General features: G+C 53.8%; 1 protein-coding gene across 5 annotated transcripts in view; it reads right to left on the bottom strand.

The window, feature by feature from the left end:
• Positions 1-22,315, bottom strand: part of Asap2 (ArfGAP with SH3 domain, ankyrin repeat and PH domain 2) — a 154,344-nt gene that overhangs the window by 93,080 nt on the left and 38,949 nt on the right. For all 5 annotated transcript variants that reach the window (XM_027937816.2, XM_071601322.1, XM_071601323.1 and 2 more), the window contains exon 2: positions 7,199-7,271. In XM_027937816.2, coding sequence (XP_027793617.2) covers positions 7,199-7,271 — 73 coding nt within the window. The remainder of the gene's footprint in view (positions 1-7,198; positions 7,272-22,315) is intronic.

Raw genomic sequence — 22,315 nt, 5'->3', positions numbered from 1 at the left:
ACTGTGGGACCAACGCACATGGCAGGAACGCACCCCGGCACAGGAAGGAGGCGAATCCCCCGGCTGGGGAAGGGCAGCTTCTGAGCTTCCTCCCTCTGGGCCCACTGCAGGATGAGAGGACGCTGGGCCTGTAGGGGCCGGGCTCTCCTCACCCAGGGCACCCAGAGACCAAATGGGAAGCAGACGGCTCTCCTCGGGCCTACAAGCCCCAGGGGCTGGTGTTCAAACCACCTTTGCTTGAAGGCGACCCCAAGTGATTAGGAACTGCATCCAGCGATGAAAGCCCTTCGCTGGGAAAGGGCTGGTGCTGGCCAAGGAACGGGCTCAGCCAGGCCGGAGCAGCGCCATCTCCCCTTGTTTGCACCCCACCCCCCGGGAGACGATTCCCATTACTGCCAGCCCTCAGCACGGCACAGACGCAGCGAGACCCCCCTCCCCGGGTGTGACGAGGCCTTCTTCCCCGGGGACAGTCTGGTCTCTAAGGCCTCCTGTCACAGCCAGCACCACCTCACAGAGAGCTCATCTTCCACCCTAGGACACCTCCGCTGGGCTTCACAGATGAGGAAACAGGCCACGGCTACCTGGTGCGCGACCAGGCCAGTGTTTCCAGGAGGCAAACAACCCACCGGCGACAGTGCCCACCTGGGCAGCATGGCGGTTTGGCCCCACTGCTGGTTCTTTCCCCTTCTGGCTTTCACAGCAGGATGTTCTGATGGTCTCTCCAGGTAGCCCTGTGCATACCATTTCTGAAAGCCATGTCCGTGTGCCCAATGTGCCAAGGGAGATGCCCATGCCTAGGTGAGCCTCAGCCTCCTACCAGAGCAAGATGGCACCTCGTGTGACTCACTGGTACTCAGACTGTAAGGTGTCACAGCCTCCAGATTTGCCAGCCTTCCATGACTAACAGGCTGCTCACTGCTGATGGGAGTCCCCAAGTCACCCACCCAATTCCAGTCACCATTCCTCAACCAGCAGAGATGGCGACATGCTCGGAGGCTCAAACTGGAGACATTACCCAGGCCACTGGGTCCACGTCTTCACCTCCTTCTCCAGCTTCCTCACAGACAGGGGCCATCAACTCACTGAGGGGACCTTGCAATGACCAGCTTGCCTCTGAGGCTGCTCACCCAGTTCCCTTCTCCCTCATAACTGGGCTCTCTACAGGGGGACAAGTAACGCGTCTGCCTTCAAACACACCCTTCAAAAACCCCAATCCCAGGCCCTTCAGACATCCCTTCTAGGACGAGGCTCTTTGGATCTTCCTAAAATGCTACTGTTACAACTCAATGGGGACATCGTCTTCTAGGTGCTGCTGAGGTCATCTGTGACTTGCCTTCAGCACGTGTCCTGAACCAGCTCACACTGAACTTGTGATCAGTCAGAACCACTGGGCATTTTTCCAGAAGATGACATCCAGGATGCTCCCGCACCCCCTGCTCGGCTTCTCTCAGTGTGTAGCCTCTTCCCCTGCTGCCGTGTGCCAGGCTGAGCATGCAGAGCTCACAAGGCAAGCTGGGACACTCACCTGGGTCAGAACCCCAGCTGCTGCCTGCTCGCGTGTGACCTGGGCCAGTGGGTCCGCTGCCCTAGTTACCTCTCCTGAACCTAACACACCGCACGGGGTTAAATCCGTGTATTCGTTGAGCATGAATACTCCTCATTACCATCATCATTATTATTCTACCATCAAGCTCATGAATGTCAATATGGATACACTGTCTTCATTGTCATAATCTCCTACTTCTTTTTATCATAGAAACATGTACATAATTTTATATTCTGAATTTTATTGCCTGGAGATTTCTCATAAGCATTTTGCCTCACGTTGCTTCATGACCCTAATCCCTAGGGGCTAGACCCTAGCTGAGTCAGCTTCTCACTGCCATCAGCGAGGCAACGTGGACATCTCTGTGCAGACAGCCTTCCATATGGAGATGTTTGCTGTTCTTGATGTACACTACCAACTGCTTTCCAAAAAATTGTGTGCCACATCGAAGTAATAGAATACCCATGTCACCAACTCCTTGCCAAATGCTAAAGATTACTATGATTCAGTTAGTTTCTCATGCAACAGGTAGAAAACCATGCCAGATACGGCACCTTCTTAATGTACAATAAAACTTAGTTTCCTACATTTCTTTTGAGCTAGCCTCCTCTCGTCATAGGATACATGTAACAGAAACAGTTCTCTGGGTTAATTCCAGGCTGACTTTATTACTATGTTCTATTTAGCATTGCAAATAAAAGAAACACCAAGTTGTGGACTCTGATCTTCTTCTCTGGTGAAGATGGCAAGAGCTTGAGGAAAACCAACATTTCCTTCTTTGTACTTTTCATTTCAAGATATGATGATTTCTCCAAGACTGGGTGAGGAGAAGACCTCCCTCTCCATGGGAACACAGCACCAAGGTGTCAAGAGAGTCATTCTGGAGAAGTGAAAATGAAAATCTTTCGCTGCTTCCTCCCTGACAAAGATGAATTTTTTACCCCCTGATGTGTCAAACACAAATGAAAAATGTTACCTTCAACTTCCCAGCAGGGAAAAAACACCGTGGGCTGAAACAGAGCTTGGAAAATATAGACTAATAAGAGTTTTTAAATAAACATATACTGGATTTTTTTTAAGAGGTCAGACAGCAGTCCACTGAGCAAGGAAAACTATCATCGTAGAAACCTTTCTCAACAAATTATGAATCTGCTTTTACAAACCTGTCCCTAAGATGTTCCAGAAAATACACCTGACAAGCTGTCATCTCTGTAACTGGGAGCAAATCTAGTGACTTGCTATTGCATAAGAAAACTGCTGCTGAGTACGTACATGTGGCACCCTCATACTCTTTGACCCAGCACAAGGTGTAAGGCGTGAGGGGGGCTTCCCGGGGCAGCATTCTCCAAGACCAGCTCCGTCCCTGCCACTGTTCCATTAGCACATACTCAGACTCCATCCCCAACGGCTGAACCAGAAACTCTGTGAGTGGGGTCCAGCCATGGTGTTTTAACAAGACCCCCAGGGGATTCTACTCCAGAGTTCTAGAAACTGCTTTAAGGCAGGGATTGGCACACTTTTTCCTAAAAAGCCAGAAAGTAAATATCCAAGGCTTTACAGGCTGAGGCTATTGTTTAAGTACTTGGTAAGATGGTAAAAACACTCTGAGCTCATAGGTCATGAGCACACAGGATGCCCAGGTCCAAGGCATCTCAAAACTCCCTTCTACACAAATGTACAGAAATCCTCGCCTAGCAGGAAATGTGAGACTGAGAGTTCAACGGGCAGCCACCATGCATTGGCCTGCCCCTGTGCCAGCCACTGGGGGGACACGGGGAGTCTACGTGCAGCTTCCACCCCCACCATGTGTCCAGGTAGGGACCTGTTGCTTTTTCACATTCTCTCAGGTAGACCTATTAGTTCTAGCGACCAGTATAACAATCCCACTTTACGTATGAAGAAACTGAGGCTCAGAAAGATGAAACCATTTCCCAGTGCTGCAGACCTTGTGAGAGGCACTGCTAACTTTTAATCCAGGCTTCTGGGATCCTAATACTATGAGCCCCTCATCACAAACCACACTGCCTCCCGGAAGTGGTCCTTGACCTCAAGGCCCTGCAGTTACTCAAGGAACGAAGAGCAACTGGGATACAAAACTATTGGAGAACAGCAAAAAGCAGTATTTAGTGTTACTCTACCTGCATATTAGGAACCCTTTATTTGGGGGCCAAATAGAAGAGTCAACAGTGATTCAACCTCAGAGTAATGTCCCATCCCCCACAAGGGTGTCCCCATTGTGGTCAGTGGGAACTGAATATGCTGACTAGCCACCAAAGGGGAACTGAGACTGCACATGGAATTAAAGCTGCTAATCAAGTGGATTTAATGGTGAGATTATCCTGATTATCTGCGGGAGGCCCCATGTGATCGGTACTTAAATGTCAAAGGAGGAAACAGGAAGAGTCAGTGATCACTATGGGACTGAACTGTGCCTCCCCAAATTCAAATTCTGAAGCTCAAACCCATACTGTGATGCTCTCTGGAGATGGGGCCATTGGAAGTCATCATGGGGCCCTCACGACGGGGTTTGTGCCCTTCTGAGAACAAATGACAGGGAGCTTGCTTCCTCTCTCTCTCTGCCCTGAAGGACACAGCATGAAGGCAGCTGTCTGCAGCCAGGAGAACCACCCCCAGAACCCGAATACGGGGACACTGGGATCAGGGACTTCCAGCCTCCAGAACTGCGAGAAAGAAAGTAACTCAACTGCGTAAGCCACAGGCCACAGTGTTTGTTATGGACACCCGAGCAGACTGTGAAGTGTGGGGAAGACTCCATCTGCTGGCTTTGTGGATGGAAGGAGGCCAAGAGCCGAGGACTGCAGGTGGACTCTAGAAGCTGGGCAAGTCAAAGAAACAGACTCTCCCCGAGAGAGGCCAGGAAGGAACCCTGACGATGGCTTGATGTGATCCAGAGAGAGCCATGTCACAGTCCTCACCTGCAGATCTGAAAGATAAATTTGTGCCACTTTGAGCCACTTAAGAGAGTTCAAGAAGGCTAGCTCTTTATCGAGTCTTAGCTAGCCAGGTGTGGAGGGACTGGCAGGTCCCACCCAGGTGACTGGGGCAGGGGAGAGTGTTTACAGCCCAGGGTGCGGCTGTGCAGAAGCGCCAGGCGTAGTCACCCCAGGCTCCCCAAGGCTGGAGAGCAGACACCTCGGGTGGAGTGAGAGGTCAGATGGGGCCGTCTCAGGACACATCAGGACACCCCCATCTCACAGAAATGAAGCAACAGGAGACTGGAAAGGGTGAAGGGCAGTACGGGGTACAAATGCTGAATCACATTTTCACCGTCTCTCGCACACAGAGCAAGTGTTCTTCTTAGACAGTCGTCCTGGGAGGCTGAGCACCAACACTCTGAGCACCACAGGGAGCTCCTGGGGAGCTGCTGGCCTCGAGCAGAGCCGGTCCAGCTGAACGGCACCCCCCAGCCAGGGCAGTCGGCGGCTTAATCCCTTGCTGAATGTGTCTGACTTCTGATGTCTAGTTCTAAAACAATTTAATCTACCCTTAGATTCCTCTGCTAAATATATTCAAAAGAATGTGCTACAAAAAGCAGTTTCAGAGAAGGCTTCCAAAAGTGCCGTGAATGATGTCAGCAACATCATAGGCAAAGCATAGAGTTTCCTCAGGTGACTTTCTGAAGTAGACAACACGTGTTCTGAAATAAAGGTTTCAGGACCAGCACTTTAAAAAAATCCAGACTCATGACCTTATAATAACTTAAAGTTGGCATGATGCAATAAATGAGTGCGAGATGACAAAAATAGAAGACCCCCCCACCAAGGTCAGGTGGACAGCCAGCCTGCTGGATGAGAGAGACCTTGGGAAGGACAGAGGCTGGGTGTTCAAAGAGCTGTGTCAACATCCCGACCCTGTCATTTACCAGCTCTGTGGCTCTGAATGAACTTCCCCAGTGGCAAAATGCCATTTCAAGCAGAGGAACGTGGGCAGAGGGAAGAAGGCATGGTGTGGCATGCTGGGGACACCCAGGCCTGGGGAGGGGCCTCTGCACAGGTGGCCTGGCCCAGGCAGTGCTCAGCAACCTGAGGCCTCTGGGAGGGTGATGGGAAGAGGCAGGGGCAGCTTCAGGGGCACATGAGTTGGGAAAACATCAAGACCCCATCCTCTCACAATCCACAAATGCATATTAAGCCCTGTGGACGGTTCTGGAAGGCGAGAAACCCGTTGACTTGTGCTCTGTCTCCACTTTCTGAGAGCTCTAAAGCCCCTGCGGCCTTCCTGATCTCTCCTGTGGCCTGGATGAAACTTACTTCCACGTGGACAGGAAAACACTGCTGAGTTTTGTAGCAGATTTTAAACATCACTGGGTTTGCACTGCAGGAACGGCTCCGGGGGCAGAGAACAGAGTTTGTGGCATGCACTCAGCAACACAGGTCAGAAAGCCCAATCAGTCGGCGGTGCTGACTCTAATGGCCATCTCCTGACATTTCTGCCCTTCACGTGCCTGTCCACACGCTGCACTGCCAGGCACCGGGCCAGACCTGGGCGTGGCACGAGTCCCTCCTGCAGATGGGCAGTGGCCACCTGGCCAGCCTCTGCACAAGCATTCCCCGTCACCTTACCCAAGAAGAAGTCAGAGGCAGAGCCCACCGTCCACAGCCCCCTCAGAATCAGCATGTCCATCTCCCCTGACTGAATTCTCACGGGCCCAGGAGCAGCTGAGACCATCCGGGGAGAATGGACCCTTGACCACCTTCAACCCACGCACCACACATTCCTCCCCTAGGCCTTCTGGGATCTTGGTCGGCAGTGATTCGCAGCTCTCAGCTTAGGGCCCTTGTACAACTCCTGTTGATCTGATCTTTTCACCTGGCAGTGCTCCACGCAGCAGCATCTCTGGGGCGAGAGGGAGAGCATCACAGACCGAGCGAGTCGAGAGCGGCCTAGGGAGCTTGTGCTCATGCTATGCTGAGGGGTTGGTGGGATCCACACCCCGAGTACATCACCACTCTGGAGGGTGTTCCCTGCACTGCTCCACTCACCACTCTGGTCAAGGGAGACACCGCAAGGGTGAAGGGGACATGGTGTAGACAAGGAGTCCCCTGAGTGCTCCCACCCCAGGCACCCCAACTCCTGCACCTTGTCAGGGGCGCACACCCTCAGACAGGCAAGCCTTCTGTCCAGAATCCATCAGCCCTGACCTACTCTCTCTGGGGCTCCTCACTGTCTCCAGACTCCCAAGGCTGCCACCTCCTTTCCATCACTCATAGGATTTGTGTAGAGTAGACCCACCATGCACACACAGCCTGCTATCTTTAGGCCCAAACTGCAGAGGGTTCTTTAAAAAATACGTTTATAAGTCTAGATCAAATACTACTCTGACTAATTGATTATGTATTTACTGATTTTATTTCCAAATAGGACAGGCAAGAACTGGGGAAGAGAGAAATGGATGGGGACCTCTGGTGTGATTCACTGCACCAACCAAACAGCAGAGGTAAGAAAGTACATCCGCTCATTAGCTGGCTGGCAGTGACTGGTGCTCTGGAGGGGACGTCCCAGCTCGCCTCTGGTCTCCATGCCCAGCTGCGGGGGGGGGGTCCACTTGTTAGCTGGTTAGGGTGGGGTTATGATGTTGGGATGACAGAGGTGATGTCTTCACACAGAAAACCGGGAAGAGTGTGTACTCACCCAACCCAGAGATGTTGATTGCTTTCACGGATTTCTTCATTTTGTAAAGAACCATCCGGTCCACGTCCAAAGCCTAAAATACAAAGAATATGTGAATGAAAATGTGTCTGTGCTTAGACCAGGGCGCAGCCCTATGAGATGCCTTCTGGAGGCCCCTGCTGCACCACCAGGCCCCTGGGGCTGTTTCTGAAGGACAAACCTTCAGCATGATGCAGAAGCCTGGCCTTCAAATGGCGCTGAACAGCAGTTTGGTTGGCAATAACTGAGAACCAACCCCTCCTCATGCGCCTCATCCACCTGCAGCGGGTGAGCGGCCCTGCCTGACACCCCTTCTGCATAAAGTGAATGGCTCTGGTCAGACCACTCCTACCTGGCTGTGCTCTCTGCATACCGGCAAGTCTCAGCATGTGCCTGTCCCCACATTCATTACCCATCCCCCGATGGAGCACTCCAACCAGCAGGCCCCAAGGACAGCCACGCTGCAGGACCAGACCTGCCTGACAGATGCGGTGGAGCAAGGGAGGCAAACTGCTCTGGACTAGAAAGACCCAAACAAGAACGTGTTCGCTGTGAGGAGGCACCTCCCCAGTCCTCCCCACACCTCAACGCCCTTCCAGAAGCCGGCAATAGCAATACCTGCTTTACAAGGTTGAATGGTTATACAGACACACTATATATTTAATGTTTGCCAAATCTTACAGACTAACTATCCCAAACTAGCAGCATATGGCTCAAATAAAGCCTACGCGTAGTAGGTGCTCAAACAGTATCTGCAATGACTTATCGAAGCTGGCAATTAGAAAACTAGAGGTAACATTTCCTTGTCGCCCAATTAAACAACAGAAGAACCAAGAGTGTCGACCCTTAGGTGTGATGGGAGGGAGAGGGCGTCTGTACATTAGGACGGTGACACCTGTCACAGGGTTGCCGCGACGACTGACTGGAGAACTGTGGGGGAGCGCCCAGCCCAGCGTGGTGAACAAAGACCCCACAACAGTGGTGACGATCACCCACTGTGGGTCTGGCCATAAAACACGGCACGGCCCATCTCCCAACACAGCGCAACCCCTCAGAGCACGGAGCCTCCTGGATCCCTCTCAAACTAGTTTCAACAGCAGCACCCTAAGTCCTGGTTGTAATGCAACAATGGCGGCGACTTTACTGGATGCTAAAAGCAGATGCTGATAATCAGTGTGACAATTTTAGATGGGAAAGAGATCACAAGGCCCCAGACATTTGACAGAGGGTTACAACACAGAGCAGCTCTAATTGCGACACTGTACGTCTGACCAAACACAGGACATACTCTGCCAGGATCGAAGCCGACTGTGGACTCTGGGTGGCAACCACACGTGTCCCACGGAGTCTGAGGGACGCTGTGCGTGTGCAGGGGCAGAGCTATGTGGGAACTCTACTGGTTGATTTTGCTAGGATCCTAAACCTAAAAATGTCCATTGAAAAACAAAACATTAGCCTGGCGCAGTGGCACACACCTCTGTCTCCCGGCCCCAGCTGTCGACAGCACTACTGCAGGCAGGTGTGCGCGGGCTATGTGCAGTGCCCAAGTCAAACCCCGCCCCCCGCAACCTGTGGGCTCTCTACAAGCACCCCTCGGCCATGTTCCTGAACAAGCTGGGAAGGCAGGAAGGGAGAGAACTCCACATGCTTAGAAACACACCACTAAGGTTGGGCCACTGGAAAGACTTCCTGAGGACCTCAGAACAGGGTCCCAACTTATTAGCAAGCTTTAAAACCTGCTCTGCTGCCCACTGCCTCTGCCGGCTTTGGCTGGACACCCAGCGTCCACCATCAAGCCCGGCCTGCAGCCCCCGACCTGCTGTCCTCTCTCTTGCTTCTCACACTGGACACTACTCTCTCCTCACACTCTGCTCCTGCTTCCTCTTGAGCCCCAACTTCTGCTCCGAACTGGCAAGCTGGTTCAGAGGCGTCCCTCCTCCAGAGCCACCTGATGTCCGCCCCCCAGGGTGAGCCTGGCACCCACCGTACATTTCCCCTAGCCCTGTACTTACTCCACGTTTCAGCTGAGAAAATTCACTGAGTATCCAGTAAGTGCTGAGCGCTAAGCCAGGTGGCCTTCACTGTCCAGCCAGGACAAGACCCTCCACAAACATCACACTGGCGAGAGCCAGGGGCCCAGGGCTCTGCCTGCACACAGACCTGCTTCCCCCAGTGGTGGAGCTCTGCCCCAGGCCCGCCCTGCCCACTGAGCAGCCACTCCTGAGCACGTGCATGCGTCCGACAGCATACGTTCCCACAATCACACCCCTGGCACGTTAAGTATCACAGATGCTAACAGAACTGCCCCTGCTCACCTCCCAGGGCCTGCCACACACCTGGCCCAGAACGGGACTCCATGTCGGCAGGCCCCACGTTTCCTGAGCCGGAGGGGACGTGGAGCACCGTACCTGGAAGCTGCCAGGTCAGGCAGGAAGGAATTCAGGGAAAGGCTACCCAAAGACCAGAGGACTGGCTGGAACCGCAGCTCAGAAGCCAGTACATGCTGAGTGCTGGTGCTGGGCAGCAGACTCCGGGAAAACCAGCCAGAGACGGGCAGCTGCCTCTCAAGCAAAGGCCATGTCTCCAGCCTCTGGTACCCCCGAGGCACATGAGCAGGAGGTGGTGGTCCCTGCAGCAAGGGAAGTGGGACTGCGGCAACTCCCTCCGGGGCTGTGTGGGGCGCAGCCCCCCACCCACCCACAGCTGCACACGGTCTGGTAAAACCCGTCACTGTCTGGGACCTAACTGAAGGGAAGGGGCGTTTCCTGCCCAGGAGCGAGTGGACAAGCACTCAGGCCGCTCTTGCTCAGTCTGTGCAGCAGGGATTGGAGGTGAAGGTGAGAGGGCGGCAGAAGTAATTTAACCAAAACCGCAAGAGAGAAAAGCAATTCCCTCCCTGCTCGAGAACACACCCTTCATTACAGAGCATGCTTACAGATAATTAAGGTTAAGCTTGGCCAGGGAAAGCGGGAACCGTTAAGACTTGGTGGTAGAAAAGGCCTGTGTCCGTCATTTACAAAAAACAGCACTGGAATTTTAAAGAGATAATAACAAAATTTTCTCCATGAACTAAAGGTGTTTGCCAACTTGGCTGCGATCCTAATTCCACTGGCACACACCTACCACCCCCAGATCCACTCACACTTGGAAAAAGGAAATATGCTGAAACTCGCACCAGAATTTTCGAGTAAGAGCTGTAAGCAAGTAACAGTGAGAACAGACAGGGCAGGCGGAAGGAGGCCGGCCAAACCCTGTAATTCAGGGCCAGACCCGAGCTGACCTTCGGTTTGTAAAACAAGTTTTATAGGGTAAATTTATTGCATAAACAAGACTGGGGGGATGTGTCTGAAACATCTCCAAAAGAATAAATAACTGTTGGGGTGGGCATGGTGATGAGTGGGGATGGTGAGTGGGGACAGGGAGGAGAGACTGTGGGCGGGTGGGAAATGAGCCCCCGGCCAGGATCACCCCAGCACTGCCCACGCCCCCTCTTCACAGTGCTCCCACAGCCACAGAGGAGGCTCCGTAAAAATGAGGATGAGAAACATGAACGACCAGCCCCTCAGGCCTTGCTACCTCCTGAAGAAATCCTGCCACGCAGGACATCCCAATGCTTCCAGAACGTGGTGCCCGGAGGGCCTCCCTCCTCTGTCCCTGCAGGTCCCTCTGGTGCACCTGAAGGCCGCCCCTCAGCCGGGGAATCACCCAGGCGGCCCACTCGCTTTCTTCCATGGGCTCAGAATCAACACCACCCTACGACATAGGAGGGTCCGTCTCCTCCCCTTGGGCCCCCAGAACCCTACAATGCCTCCCTCCTGGCAAGGAGGTACCCACCTCATGATGACAGGCTGTACCGTGGGGTGGCCTTCAGGCTGTCAGAGGGACTGGCCTGGCTCAGGGGTGGGAAACCCACAGGGCACAGGCCAAATCCAGTCCACATGACCATGACCTGAGGGATTTTATAGGCAGACACATTCCCTGCTGGATGTGATGATGGGGTGGTGGGGAGACTCCCTCTGAACCCCAACTAAGAGAAATGTCTCCCTAGAGAAGAACTCCACTCTTCTCTTCAGTAGGCCCACACTGCCAAAACTGTAGTCTATGATCGCTGCTATGTTTTCAATTTCATTAAGAAAATTTGTGAGAAATTATTCTCTAATGACTCAGTACTCAGAAAATAGCCTCAGTTTTGCCTCTAGGCCCACCCATAAAGCCCAAGATATTAAAGTTGCTGACTCTGGCCCAGAAGCTCCATGCAGAACGTCTCTCCAAGAGCATCAGCCCACCCTATTCCTTCTGGCCATGAGCCAGCAGCACAAGGTGGCTGTGCCAACCCGGGGAGTTGGTACCAGCACACTGGAGTCCCAGTTTGAGCCGGCACAGGTGGGACAGGGCGGACTCCCTACACACCCCAGCCTGGCCATGCAAGTAGGCCCCCTCCGTGGTCACCCGCCTGTCCCCTCACTCCATCCAAGAAAGGCCAATCTAAGCGGAAAACACAGTTCTGAAGACAGTGGACGAAAGACACAAAGCACGGTCAGATATGAGCTCCAGGGCCGCTGTGCCAAGACTGAGTCGGGGTACATCAGAGGGCAGCTCCGTCTCCTCACAAGTCTGGCCCTGCAGAAAGCATGGAGCATTCGTGACAGGGTCCAACGAGTCGCTCTGCAGCCTGTGGGCTCATTGTACAGCCAGAGCCATGACGGACATGCCTCCTTCTGGGAATAAAGCGAAGCCTGAGAACAGCAGGTGTCATTCAGAATCAAGATCAAAGACACATCCAAGCCAATCACCATGTGCTGCATACATGTGCCTAAGAGGAACCCAAAGGGCAGAGTTTACAGACCTGTTACAATGGAAGAACAAGGACATGCAGAATGCTCTCCACATCAGCCAAACTCACCCAAATGCCCATCACTGGTAGAATGGGAAACCCACCGTGTACCATGCAAGAGGGGGACACAGCAATGGAAAGGAGCAACCCGCAAGGAGCATGAATGAACTTAACAGAATGGTAAAAGCAGAAGATCACACGTGATATCCTACTATCAATCTTCAAAAGCACAGGCAAAACTAGGTTGTGCTACTTATGTTTGGGGAGATAGATTCCACCCCCACCCCCAGGCTAAATTACAAATTTGAAAGCAAGGAAATGGTGCTTGCCCTGGCCAGACGTGGTGACCAGGGCTTGTGTTAGCGGGCACAAGGTGTGAGCCACAGAACCAAAATAAAGAAATACTAAGTTTTACGAGTACATATACATAATGTGGTAGAGAGCTTGCCTTTCATGCACAAGGCCCTGGGTTCAATGTCCAGCACCACAAAGAGGGAAAATAAATTCAACTCAAAGCATTTCTTTGTAGAAAAAAATATTAAAATCCACTAGAGTTTGGAGGAAGAGCCAGGATGTGCTGCCAAGATGGGAGTGAACTCATGGGATCAACCATTGCCCAGCACATTGGTCACGCACAAGACCACGGCACCTAGGAATCCTGCTGTCCCATTCCTAAACCATGAGAGAGAACGTGGGGAGCGGCGGAACCAGAGCGCGGGTTGCCCACCATCTTCTGGGCTCTGTCCAGGCACTGGCTGCTCAAGCTGCGAGGGAGCTTCAGGCAACTGTACGGAAGGACTTCACCCACCTTATAGTAGGTGACCCCCGAGGGCAGGAAAAGAGGAAAGAAATACTTCTTTCCTTTTTCTCCCCCTTTCGTCTTTCATCTCTTGGATGCTGCTCCCACCTGGGCCAGACCGAGGGTAGGAACCAGGGCATCCCTCAGAGCAGGGCCACAGGGTTGGCATGAGCGCCCTTGGCCCTGTGCCTGCAGACAGCCATCGCCTTTATAACCCGCCACCGAGGCCAAAAAGCAGCCAGTGCGGCTCTGCCAAAGACGAAGACCGAACTTTTTTTGTAATTCTGTCTTCATCTCCTACAGGCTCTGGGAGTGTGGCTTGTCGACACCTCAGTGTCAGACTCTTAGCCTCTGGGACCATCAGAGAGTTAATTTTTGCTGTTTTTTTAGTAAAGCAAAAACAAAAACAGCTGTCTTAGGATGCAAGGAAACAAGCTTCATTACAGCGCACACACAACGCGAAAGCAAGAAAAAACGAGCTACTGAGAGCGCGAGTGAGAGAGCTGCCGTGCACAGCCGCTTTGCAGGCGGACACAGGCGCAGGAGAAGGCTGCCTCTGTCCCGGGCGCTGGGTGCTGCTGCTGCTGATGATGATGATGATTCTCTACTTTCCAACCACTGTTAACAGGAGCACGCTATTCTTGAACTGTTTTAAAACTCGGGTGAAGGAAAGGTACACGGGTGTCCCTCACGTTTCCCTTTCTCCTCTCCTCCCCATCAAGCCGGGAGCTGAGGATCTGTTTACCTTCAGGCTCCAAAACGTGTTCACGGGACAGATTAAACAATAAGGGACAACAAAAATGCTCAACGCTGCACGTTTCCACGTATAAAAACACCCCCAGAAAAATCCCCTGGAAGGCAGCACAAGAAGGGTCGGTGGCTCCTAAGGAGAGGCATGGGACAGTGATGGGAGGCTCACCTGGGGACATAGTCAGGAATATTTACATAGGAGACATTCCCGCCTTCATCTGCTTAAAGATAAACAAATGAGGAAGGAGAAAATGGTTCTATGGGTTGAAAACAAGGTGCACTACACCAATGCACTGGGCCAAAGCGCTGGCCCCAAGAGCTCTGGACCTGGCCATGGTGGCCACCCAGGCAGCCAGGGGCCACCCTGATAAAAGGAGCTGGAGGAAGGGGGCCAACAGCAGGGGCCTGCTACACTGGTGCAAGGGCACCTGCTCATGTTGGGGACATGGCGGAGGAGCTCAGCTCCAGCTACTGAGTACACCTCCCTCCTTTCCCCCAAGTTGGTTCTGAAAAGGCATTCTCAGTAATGTTCTAAAATGTTGGGGGAGACCCCAAATACCCTCCCTAGGTGAATGTCATGCAAACTAGGTGCCCTCGGGCTGGGGGGCAGCCGCTTACTAGGATGAAGAAGACTGCCCCACAGCATGAACCCACGAAGTTCAAATAGACACAGGTGACTCCCAGGCTAAACGTCGGGTCAATGGGAGAGCCTTAGGCCCCCCATGTGGAAAGCAGCAAGCAGCCAGCCGCACCCGTAAACCCCATCCTGCAGATACAGAGAGAAGCTTCTAGGAGCTGGGAGGGAGTGAGAACAGGAAGCACACAGGGTGAGACAGCTGCCTGCCACCCAGCAGGACACAAAGGCTCCAGCTGCTCCTGGCTGGGCCTGCCTGGCGTTCTCCTCCAGGGGGAGCCCAGGGGTGCGGAGGGCCCAGATGCCTCTCACACTGGCATTCCTGATCTCTGCCCTCCTAAGCGCTGCCCCTCAGTTTAGCAGAAGAGCAACAGACGCAAGGCAGGAAATGGGCTGCCGGAGGAGAGGATCAGGAACAGAAGAGAGACACCACGGCAGAAGGCACCCACGGTCACTGCCGGGTGTGGGACACAGACCATCAAGGCAGCCGGGTACAATGGCCACCGCCCTGGGCCCCTGCTGATGCTGGAGGCAGAGCTCAGAGGCTGGGAAGGCGAACTTCAGCGGGGACTGAGGTCAGCCTGGTGCACCTTTCCAGTCCCAGAAGACAATGGGATCCCAGACCAGGCTGATTTCCCCAGGAAATGAAGCTCGAGGCACATGAACTTCACTTTCAGCAGCATAAACAGGGGAGAGGAGACAGGAGACAGCTGAGTTTTCTTCTGAGCCCCAAATGGAGATAAAAAGAAGGAGGGAGAACTTTCCTGCCTGTGGTGATGGGGGTCTGTCTGGGAACATGGTCACGTGCTGTACATCATCACACGCACTGCCCCCTGTGGCCACCACTCCCCCCGGGGCCATCCTCCATGGATGCCTTCCTGCTGTCCACCACTGACGTGTTTGTGTTTTATGTGTTCCTCATACTACATCTTGCAACTGTACCCAGAGGTCTCAAGCAACAAATGCATTAAAAATGGAGAAAGGCAGAGCTGGTGGCTCCGAGAGGGCTGGGTCACAAACCCCTGGTTTTAGGTTCAGCTGGACAGCCCTGCTCACTAGCTGGGCGGCCCCTGAAATAACCGCACCTCACTGACCTCAGCTTCTTCTTCTGAAAATCGGGAACAATGCCTGCTTCATGGGATAAGATCACCCACATATGTACAGGGTCCAGCATACAGTCGGCACTCACTGGCTGTCAGTGCTTAGCGAGCTCTGCTCTCAGAGGGACAGGGACATGCTGTGGCCATGAAGGTCGCTGTTAGGAACACACCCTTCCCTGTACTTCCCAGGCCTGGTCATGGTAGTGAATAAAGCCTGAAAGAACCGAGAGCCTCGGGGCTCATGCCCACAAAGGTCAGAGGGCAGGTGGCAGGGCAGAGTGCTCAGGGCCAGCCAGGAGGAGGGGCGTCCCTTGTCCTTTAACATTTAGGGCTAAAGAAGCGGAGTGGGAGCCCCAGTGTGAAGTGCAGGGAGGAGGAGAGGCGGGCCCCCAAGGCCTTCAGGTGCTCCCCGGAACAACACACCTACAGTGCCACTCGGGATGTGCTGTCTTGGCACCTGAAAAGACACCTCTACGTTACAATGACAGCAGCAGGGGTAGTCAAGCCCAACCCCAAGCACCATTCAGCAACAGAGGCTCCGACAGCAGCCAGGTCCACCACCTCACGCACATTCCGAAGGCTGCAGAGTCACCGTCCACTTCCCCGACCCGAGGCCAAGGCATTCCAGGCCTTGCCCAAGGTCATGTGTTTGGTGTTGGACTGATCAGAGGTAGGAGAGCTCCAGCAAGTGGAAGAAGGAGGCGGGCAGCTTCCAGAACGCTCCCCACGCCCGTCTCCTAGCAGCTCTGCTTCCACTGCCAGGGAACTCGGCACCACCCACTTGACTCTGCTGCTGCTTTCTCCAGCGTCTGGGGGCTACTCCCTCTCCATCCCCCTGTCCTCCCACGCTTCCTTTAAACCCCTTCCCACTAACCCGCCCAGAACTAATGCCATACGAAGCTCCACTTCTGTGCCAAGAGTGCTGTCCACCCCTTTCACCAAGAAAGTGCTCAGGGCATCACTCTGGCCACTGCAGTCGCCCTGGCGGGAAATGGGCTGCCTAACGGCATGTAATGGCACCCAGCCTGCTGACATCTGCCAGTCACCAGAAGCACAGGCACACCCCAGACCAGCTTGGGAAACCATTCCTGTGTCTCAGAACCTCCCCAAGAGCCAGCAGAGTGGGTAAGAGGGGGCAGGGGTCCTGATTTGCATACATCCTCAGGGTATAAGGTCTACTCCTAGGCTTTTTGGGTTGGGGGATGTCAGTTTCCACTCTCTTTGGTCGTGCCATGTCTAAGCTTTCCGCCTCTGAGTTCCTATTTATCACCCAAAAGACCTGGCCTCACTCCCCTGTGGTAGAGCAAAAGGCAGGGTGTGGGGAGAGCCGGAATGGGGAGGGAGGAGAGCAAGAAGGAACCCCAGACTGGCTGAGCCCCACAGCAAGCCAAGCCGTCTGTAGCAGCGATCATTCCTGAAACAAGGAGGTGAGGGTGCCAATGAGACTCGGGGGCCTATTAAAGCACTGGGTGATCGTGTGTCCTCTCCCGCTCTACCACATGGAAGTCCCCAGCTGGCTCTGTCCACAGCCCTCCACCCCCAATCTCAGCTCCAAGCAGGAACCTTTCTCTCCAATTCAAATAGTGCCACGATGGACACGGGGAGATGAGTGGGGGAGGGAGGACCGCAGTGTGAGGGAGCCACCCAGGCCCCCTTCCTGCACCAGACAACCCATTCTGCATCTCTCTTCATCTCAGACCTGCTCACTGTGGGAGCCACTTGAACAAGAAGGGACCGCAGGCCTGCAGACAGTCCCACTTCCTCTCCCACATCTCCACACACCCATTTCTTGATCCCCTGGGCCTCAATTTCCAAATCCCTAAAAGGGGGCAATAATAAATACTGCAGATGGGACTGCTAGAAGCCCGGACAACAGCAAAGTGTCCCAGGGCACAGCAACCGGGCTGCCTGACAGTGGCCCACTCCAGAAGGGAGGTGAGCCTGGCCCCTCCCAGGGTGCAAGGGAGCACAGGAGGTGTGCGGGAAGGTAGCATCAGCCTCCAGCCTCCAGCCCCACACGTGCAGGCTGCCCCACCAGGGCCTCAGGAGCACTCATGGGAAGAAACCTCTGCACTACAGCTCACTAAGGGCCACATCCCCCGTCCTAGAAAGAAGGGGCCCCTGGGGCTGCACTTCTGATGGTGGCCCAGCCACAGGGTGGGGACAGAGCGAGGGACCCTCAAGAGGTGCAGAGGGCCTGCTTGTTGTTTTCCTCAAGACGTCGGATGAAGGTCACTGTGGCCTCAGACAGCACCTGCCAGGGACAAGAGTCGAGGCTGAGGGGAGTCCCAATGAACAAGGCCAGCGGGGGCCAAGGTGAGGGCAGGAGGCGCACAATGGGCAGGGGCGGCTCCTGGCTGTGCTGCAAGGGGCGGCAGGAGATGCCGGCTTGCAACAGCCGAGGACCAGCGTCTCTCCTGAGGAACAGCTTCAGCCTGTCTGTTGTTCTTTCTTTCTCTGTTTTCCATCCAATGAAAAGAAAACTGGAGGCCCAGCTAGGAGAGCAAGAGGGAAGGCTCCCAGGCTGCATCAAGCGAGGGAGGAGGCCAAGCCTCCCACCTGCACAGAGGACACCCCCTGGCTAAGGGGACACTCCGGCCTACAGACACCATGGAGAGGCACGGGGTCCCCAACAGGATGCACACTGCACTCCCAGAGAGCATGCCATGGGGACATCACTCAAGGGTGTGGGGCTCAGGCACAGTCAGCAGGCACAGGAGAGGGGTCTGCTGGCCCCAAAGGGCAGAGTCCCCCAAACAGGCTGTGCTTAATGCTGCTGTGCGATGGCTTCACGGGCGAAGGGAAGAGAGGTAACGATGAAGACAAGATGGGAAACGCCAGGTGAGGACAGTCTGTTTCTCAGACTGCGACGCTGTCTGCTTAGAAGGTCCAACTCCCCACCCAGCCGGAGGGAGCTACCGCTCACCAGGTGCTGCCGGCCAAGCCACGCGGCCAGACGGGTGGGCTTCCACTTGTCACAGGGACCACAACAGTGGTTTATGCTGGGCACCACTGGTTGTCACCTATTCCTGTGGTGGCCTTAGACAAGTCATTTGTCCTCTGAGGTTATGGATGTAAAATTCTGTCGAACTCCTGTCTTTACAAGTTTGCACTTTAGTCATAGTTTCAAGGTGGAAATAGTACAACTCTATTCAAATATACGTGAGGTAACAGATCCTTTTTCTTGAAGAAACCAAGCCTGAAAGTCTTCACAAAAACAAACAAAAAAATCAGTAAGTGATTAGCTCTTTCTACTGTGCACAAGGACTATGAACCCGTTTCAGTTGTAAAAATAAATAGCTGGTAATGACAGGAAGGAATGCCTAAGAATCCCCTGCATTCCCTGGCCTGGATTTCTCAAAACAGATGGGCAGAAGTGAAGTGTGCGAGCACAGCTTACGCAAGTCAGGGTGCAGACACACTCGCAGCACAAGCAGGTGAGTGACGAGCTTCCGCCAGCACCACGCTCAGACACATGCTGTCCCTCAGGACCCCAACACGGGCAGGGGACACAGACAGCACTCTCACAGCAACACAGGAACCGAGGCACAGATCTCCAAGCCACAGACAACCAGGATGCCCTGCATTCTCCTCAGCTCAAACTCCTGCTCACGCCCACCTGGCCTGACACGCGCGCCATTTCCTTCATCTGCGCCGGGTAAACCACTATTAAGTCAAGAAACAACACACCAAGGAAACAAAGCCATGTTCCTCCTAGGAAAGGGCCAGTTTTTAAAAACCTGCAGCCAGTCCACGTGCTCTACTGGAGGTCCCTGGGACGCAGTCCCTGCTTTCAGAGACTGACAGTCTCCCAGGGCAACTGAGACTTCTCATCAACTGAGCCCTGGAGGACAAGGACAAGACAATGGGCTCCTTTCAGGGCAGGGACCAAGTCTCCCCTTCTGTGACCTGCAATACTCCAGGAATGTGGAATGTGGGGGGGGGGGGGAAATGAATGGAGTCCCACACTATTGCTCCCCAGTTGCCACCAAACAGGCCTGTGACAGGCTCTGCTCAGGGAAGACCCCCTGGAGTCGGTAGTGCAGTGGTCACATCCTGAACAAAGGGACCGGCTGTTAGCAGGGCCAGCCAGAGGTGCTCCAGGCAGGGAGGTCAAATGAGTCAGGCCAGGGGGCTGTGCTGGCCCCTCCCAGCACTCGGGCTGCAGTAGCTCAGGATGGACAGGATTGAGGGCTGAGAAGGAACAGGACAGACAGCCGCAGACAGCCCTGCTGGCTTCATTCAGCCAGTGTTTTCCTGGAGCCAAGTCCTCTGTGTGAAATGGATTAAAAGGTCTCGTATTTCTGAAATGAGACTGTTCAAATGGGAACAGCACCTCCTCCCAGCTCATGGGTGAGAACGCGGGGCTGCTTCTGTTCACCTGGGATTGGCCGCACGGACCTCAGCGGCCTGCGCTTTTATTTCAGTGGACTCACAGGGACCATTCTGATTTGCACAAATAAACAGAAACAGATGGTCACAGACATCCTTTTATGGAAACACAAGCAAAAAGCTCTGAAATAGTAAGAAATTCATCCCAACTCTCTACCACTAATATCACCCGACAAGTCCCTGCAGTGCTCATCTCCAAGCAGCACTGACGCTCACAGGGACGGTCAGGCGGCGGGCACATTATGACGGCAAGACACGTTCCACAGTGATTCTCCACGTACAGCTGGCTCTGCCACACTGCTGACCTTTCACTGCGGGCAGGGCACACGAGCTACACGCTGATTCAACATTTGGTGCCCACTGAAGGCTAACGTGCTTGTCCTCATCATCCCAGAGCCATGCGTGAAACAGAGTCGGCCCTCAGATAGTGAATTAATTGGGCCACCAGCATAACTTGCTCTTTTGCAGGAGTCCCTAGAACAGCCTTTCCCTGCACCTCTGACTACGTCAGCCTGGGCAGACTGCGGTTCACACTGGCCCTTCTACAAACTCAGGTCTGTACCAACCAGGCACTAAAGGCGATCTAACTCTGGAGCTGAACCTCTAGAGCAACCAACCCCAGGCCATGAGCTTCAGAACTCCAGTCCCTTCGTCCCCAGCTCCCACTGTGCTGCCAGCAGGCAAGCAAATAAATCTGAAGGCCTCGCCCCCCACAGCGTGGCTCGTGGAGGTTCAGAATGCAGAGGGGCCATCATCTCGCTGCTGCGGGGCACATGCCTCAGAGTCTAAGTCTTTTTTGAAAACTTTTTAACAATTGTTGGAAATATGAAAGATGAGGAAGAAAGCCGTGAGAGCCTCCCTCGGGGGCTGCATTAGTCCTACCCCGAGTTTTCCGCATCATCCCGGGCAAGTCCCTTCACCTCCGCACAAGTGGACTTTGAAATCCCTAATGACACCACCTGCCAAATCAAAGGCCACCAACACGCAGGACCATGTGCTTCTTTCAGCTCATGTTCACTTACATTATACTGAACACCCCCCAGGACAACATGAGGCCACATCCAGAAAGCCCGACATGGGCGGGTTTGATTGTTCTGGGGCACCAGGGATCAAACACATGGCACTTAACCACTGGGCCACCTCCCCGGCCCTTTTTTTAGTTTTGAGACAGGGTCTCACTAAGTTGCTGGGGCTGGCTTTGAACTCTTGCTCCTCCTCCTCAGTCTCCAGAAACACTGGGATTTCAGGCATACAGTGTGCCTGGTTTACAGAGGAATTTTTTAAAATCAATTGCAGGCTATGGATTCTTTAAACTTCTTTTATAACAAAGTTTGCCTTTCAAAATCTCAGTTCAGACTACTGTCACTTCAATGTTGAACCTCTCTGGACAGCCCTTTCCAGTGAGAGTCACTCGACACATTAGATCTCCACTCCTGTGATGATTTTCATGAGATCAAAAGCCTCTTCCATGGTGTAGGAATGGACATCAAAGAAATGTCTGAAGGCCAAGGAAAACATGAGAAGATGCTGGACATCACGTCACAAGGGCAATGTATGTCATCCCCAGTGAGACACCATGGCACCCACCAAGATGGCGGGGTGGCCAACCATACCAGCTGTGGGCGGGGTGTGAGGGAGCTGGATCTCTGATGACTTTGGTAGTGAAATGAAAACTGGTTCTTTAGAAACCAGATGACGGTATCTCCTGGGGTTCACACACTCGGGGTACCACCCAGCCACCCCACTCCTAGGTACTTGCCCAAGTTCAAATATAACGTCTATCGATACAAAGACTTGCACTCAACACTCACAGCAGCTTTATTCATGACAGCCAAAACCTGGGAAGCCCAGCACTTAAGGAACTGACTAGAAGACATGAGGGACCTGATAGATACCCGACCTAATGTCTGCTAGAATAGTGTCCAGCAATAAGAACATATGCAAGTCAGGCGGACGGCTCCACAGGGCACCTGGCTGGGGGAACGAAGTCGTACACACGTGCTATGAAATCCTAAAGTGAGTGGGTAAGGATATATGTGAAATCCTAAAGAAGGCGAGCCTGCCAAGGCAGCGGAGGGCGACTGCCAGGTGGGAGCAGGCAGCCAGCTGCAGAGGGGCAGGAGGGCAGTTCTGACCTCACCCTCTACTACATTGTGACAAATGAGACAGGATGATGCACCCAGCGAACGCACACTAAAACTCGCAAGCGTCATTGCAAGTAGAGCACACCTCAATTGAGCCGGTTTTTAAAATACTTTATAAACAAAAAAGCCACCATGACTTTTGTTTCTTGGGGTCTTCAGGATGGGCTGGCACCCCGCACAGGTGGACGCTCAGGAGCAAGGGCTGGAGCGAAGCAGAGGGAGTCGAGACCCCTGGCACGGGGCTGGGTTGGGCCTGCACTGTCCGCACGCACCTACATAGGAAGTGTCTACCAAGGGCCTTTAAAAGGACTTCCGCTGCCTGCCCAGAGCCATCAATGAACTCCAGCTGTCATCTGCTCAGTCACCTCAGCCCTGGTGCAGGCCCACCAGAGGGGCCTTGGCCACCGGCCAGCCCTGCCTGGCCCCACGGGCTCCCTCCCCCCCCA

This window comes from Marmota flaviventris, chromosome 14 (assembly GCF_047511675.1).
Source record: "Marmota flaviventris isolate mMarFla1 chromosome 14, mMarFla1.hap1, whole genome shotgun sequence".
In the NCBI taxonomy this organism is placed as follows: Eukaryota; Metazoa; Chordata; class Mammalia; order Rodentia; family Sciuridae; genus Marmota; species Marmota flaviventris.
The sequence above is the reverse complement of the archived record's forward strand: the minus strand, read 5'-3'. Positions and strand labels throughout refer to the sequence as shown.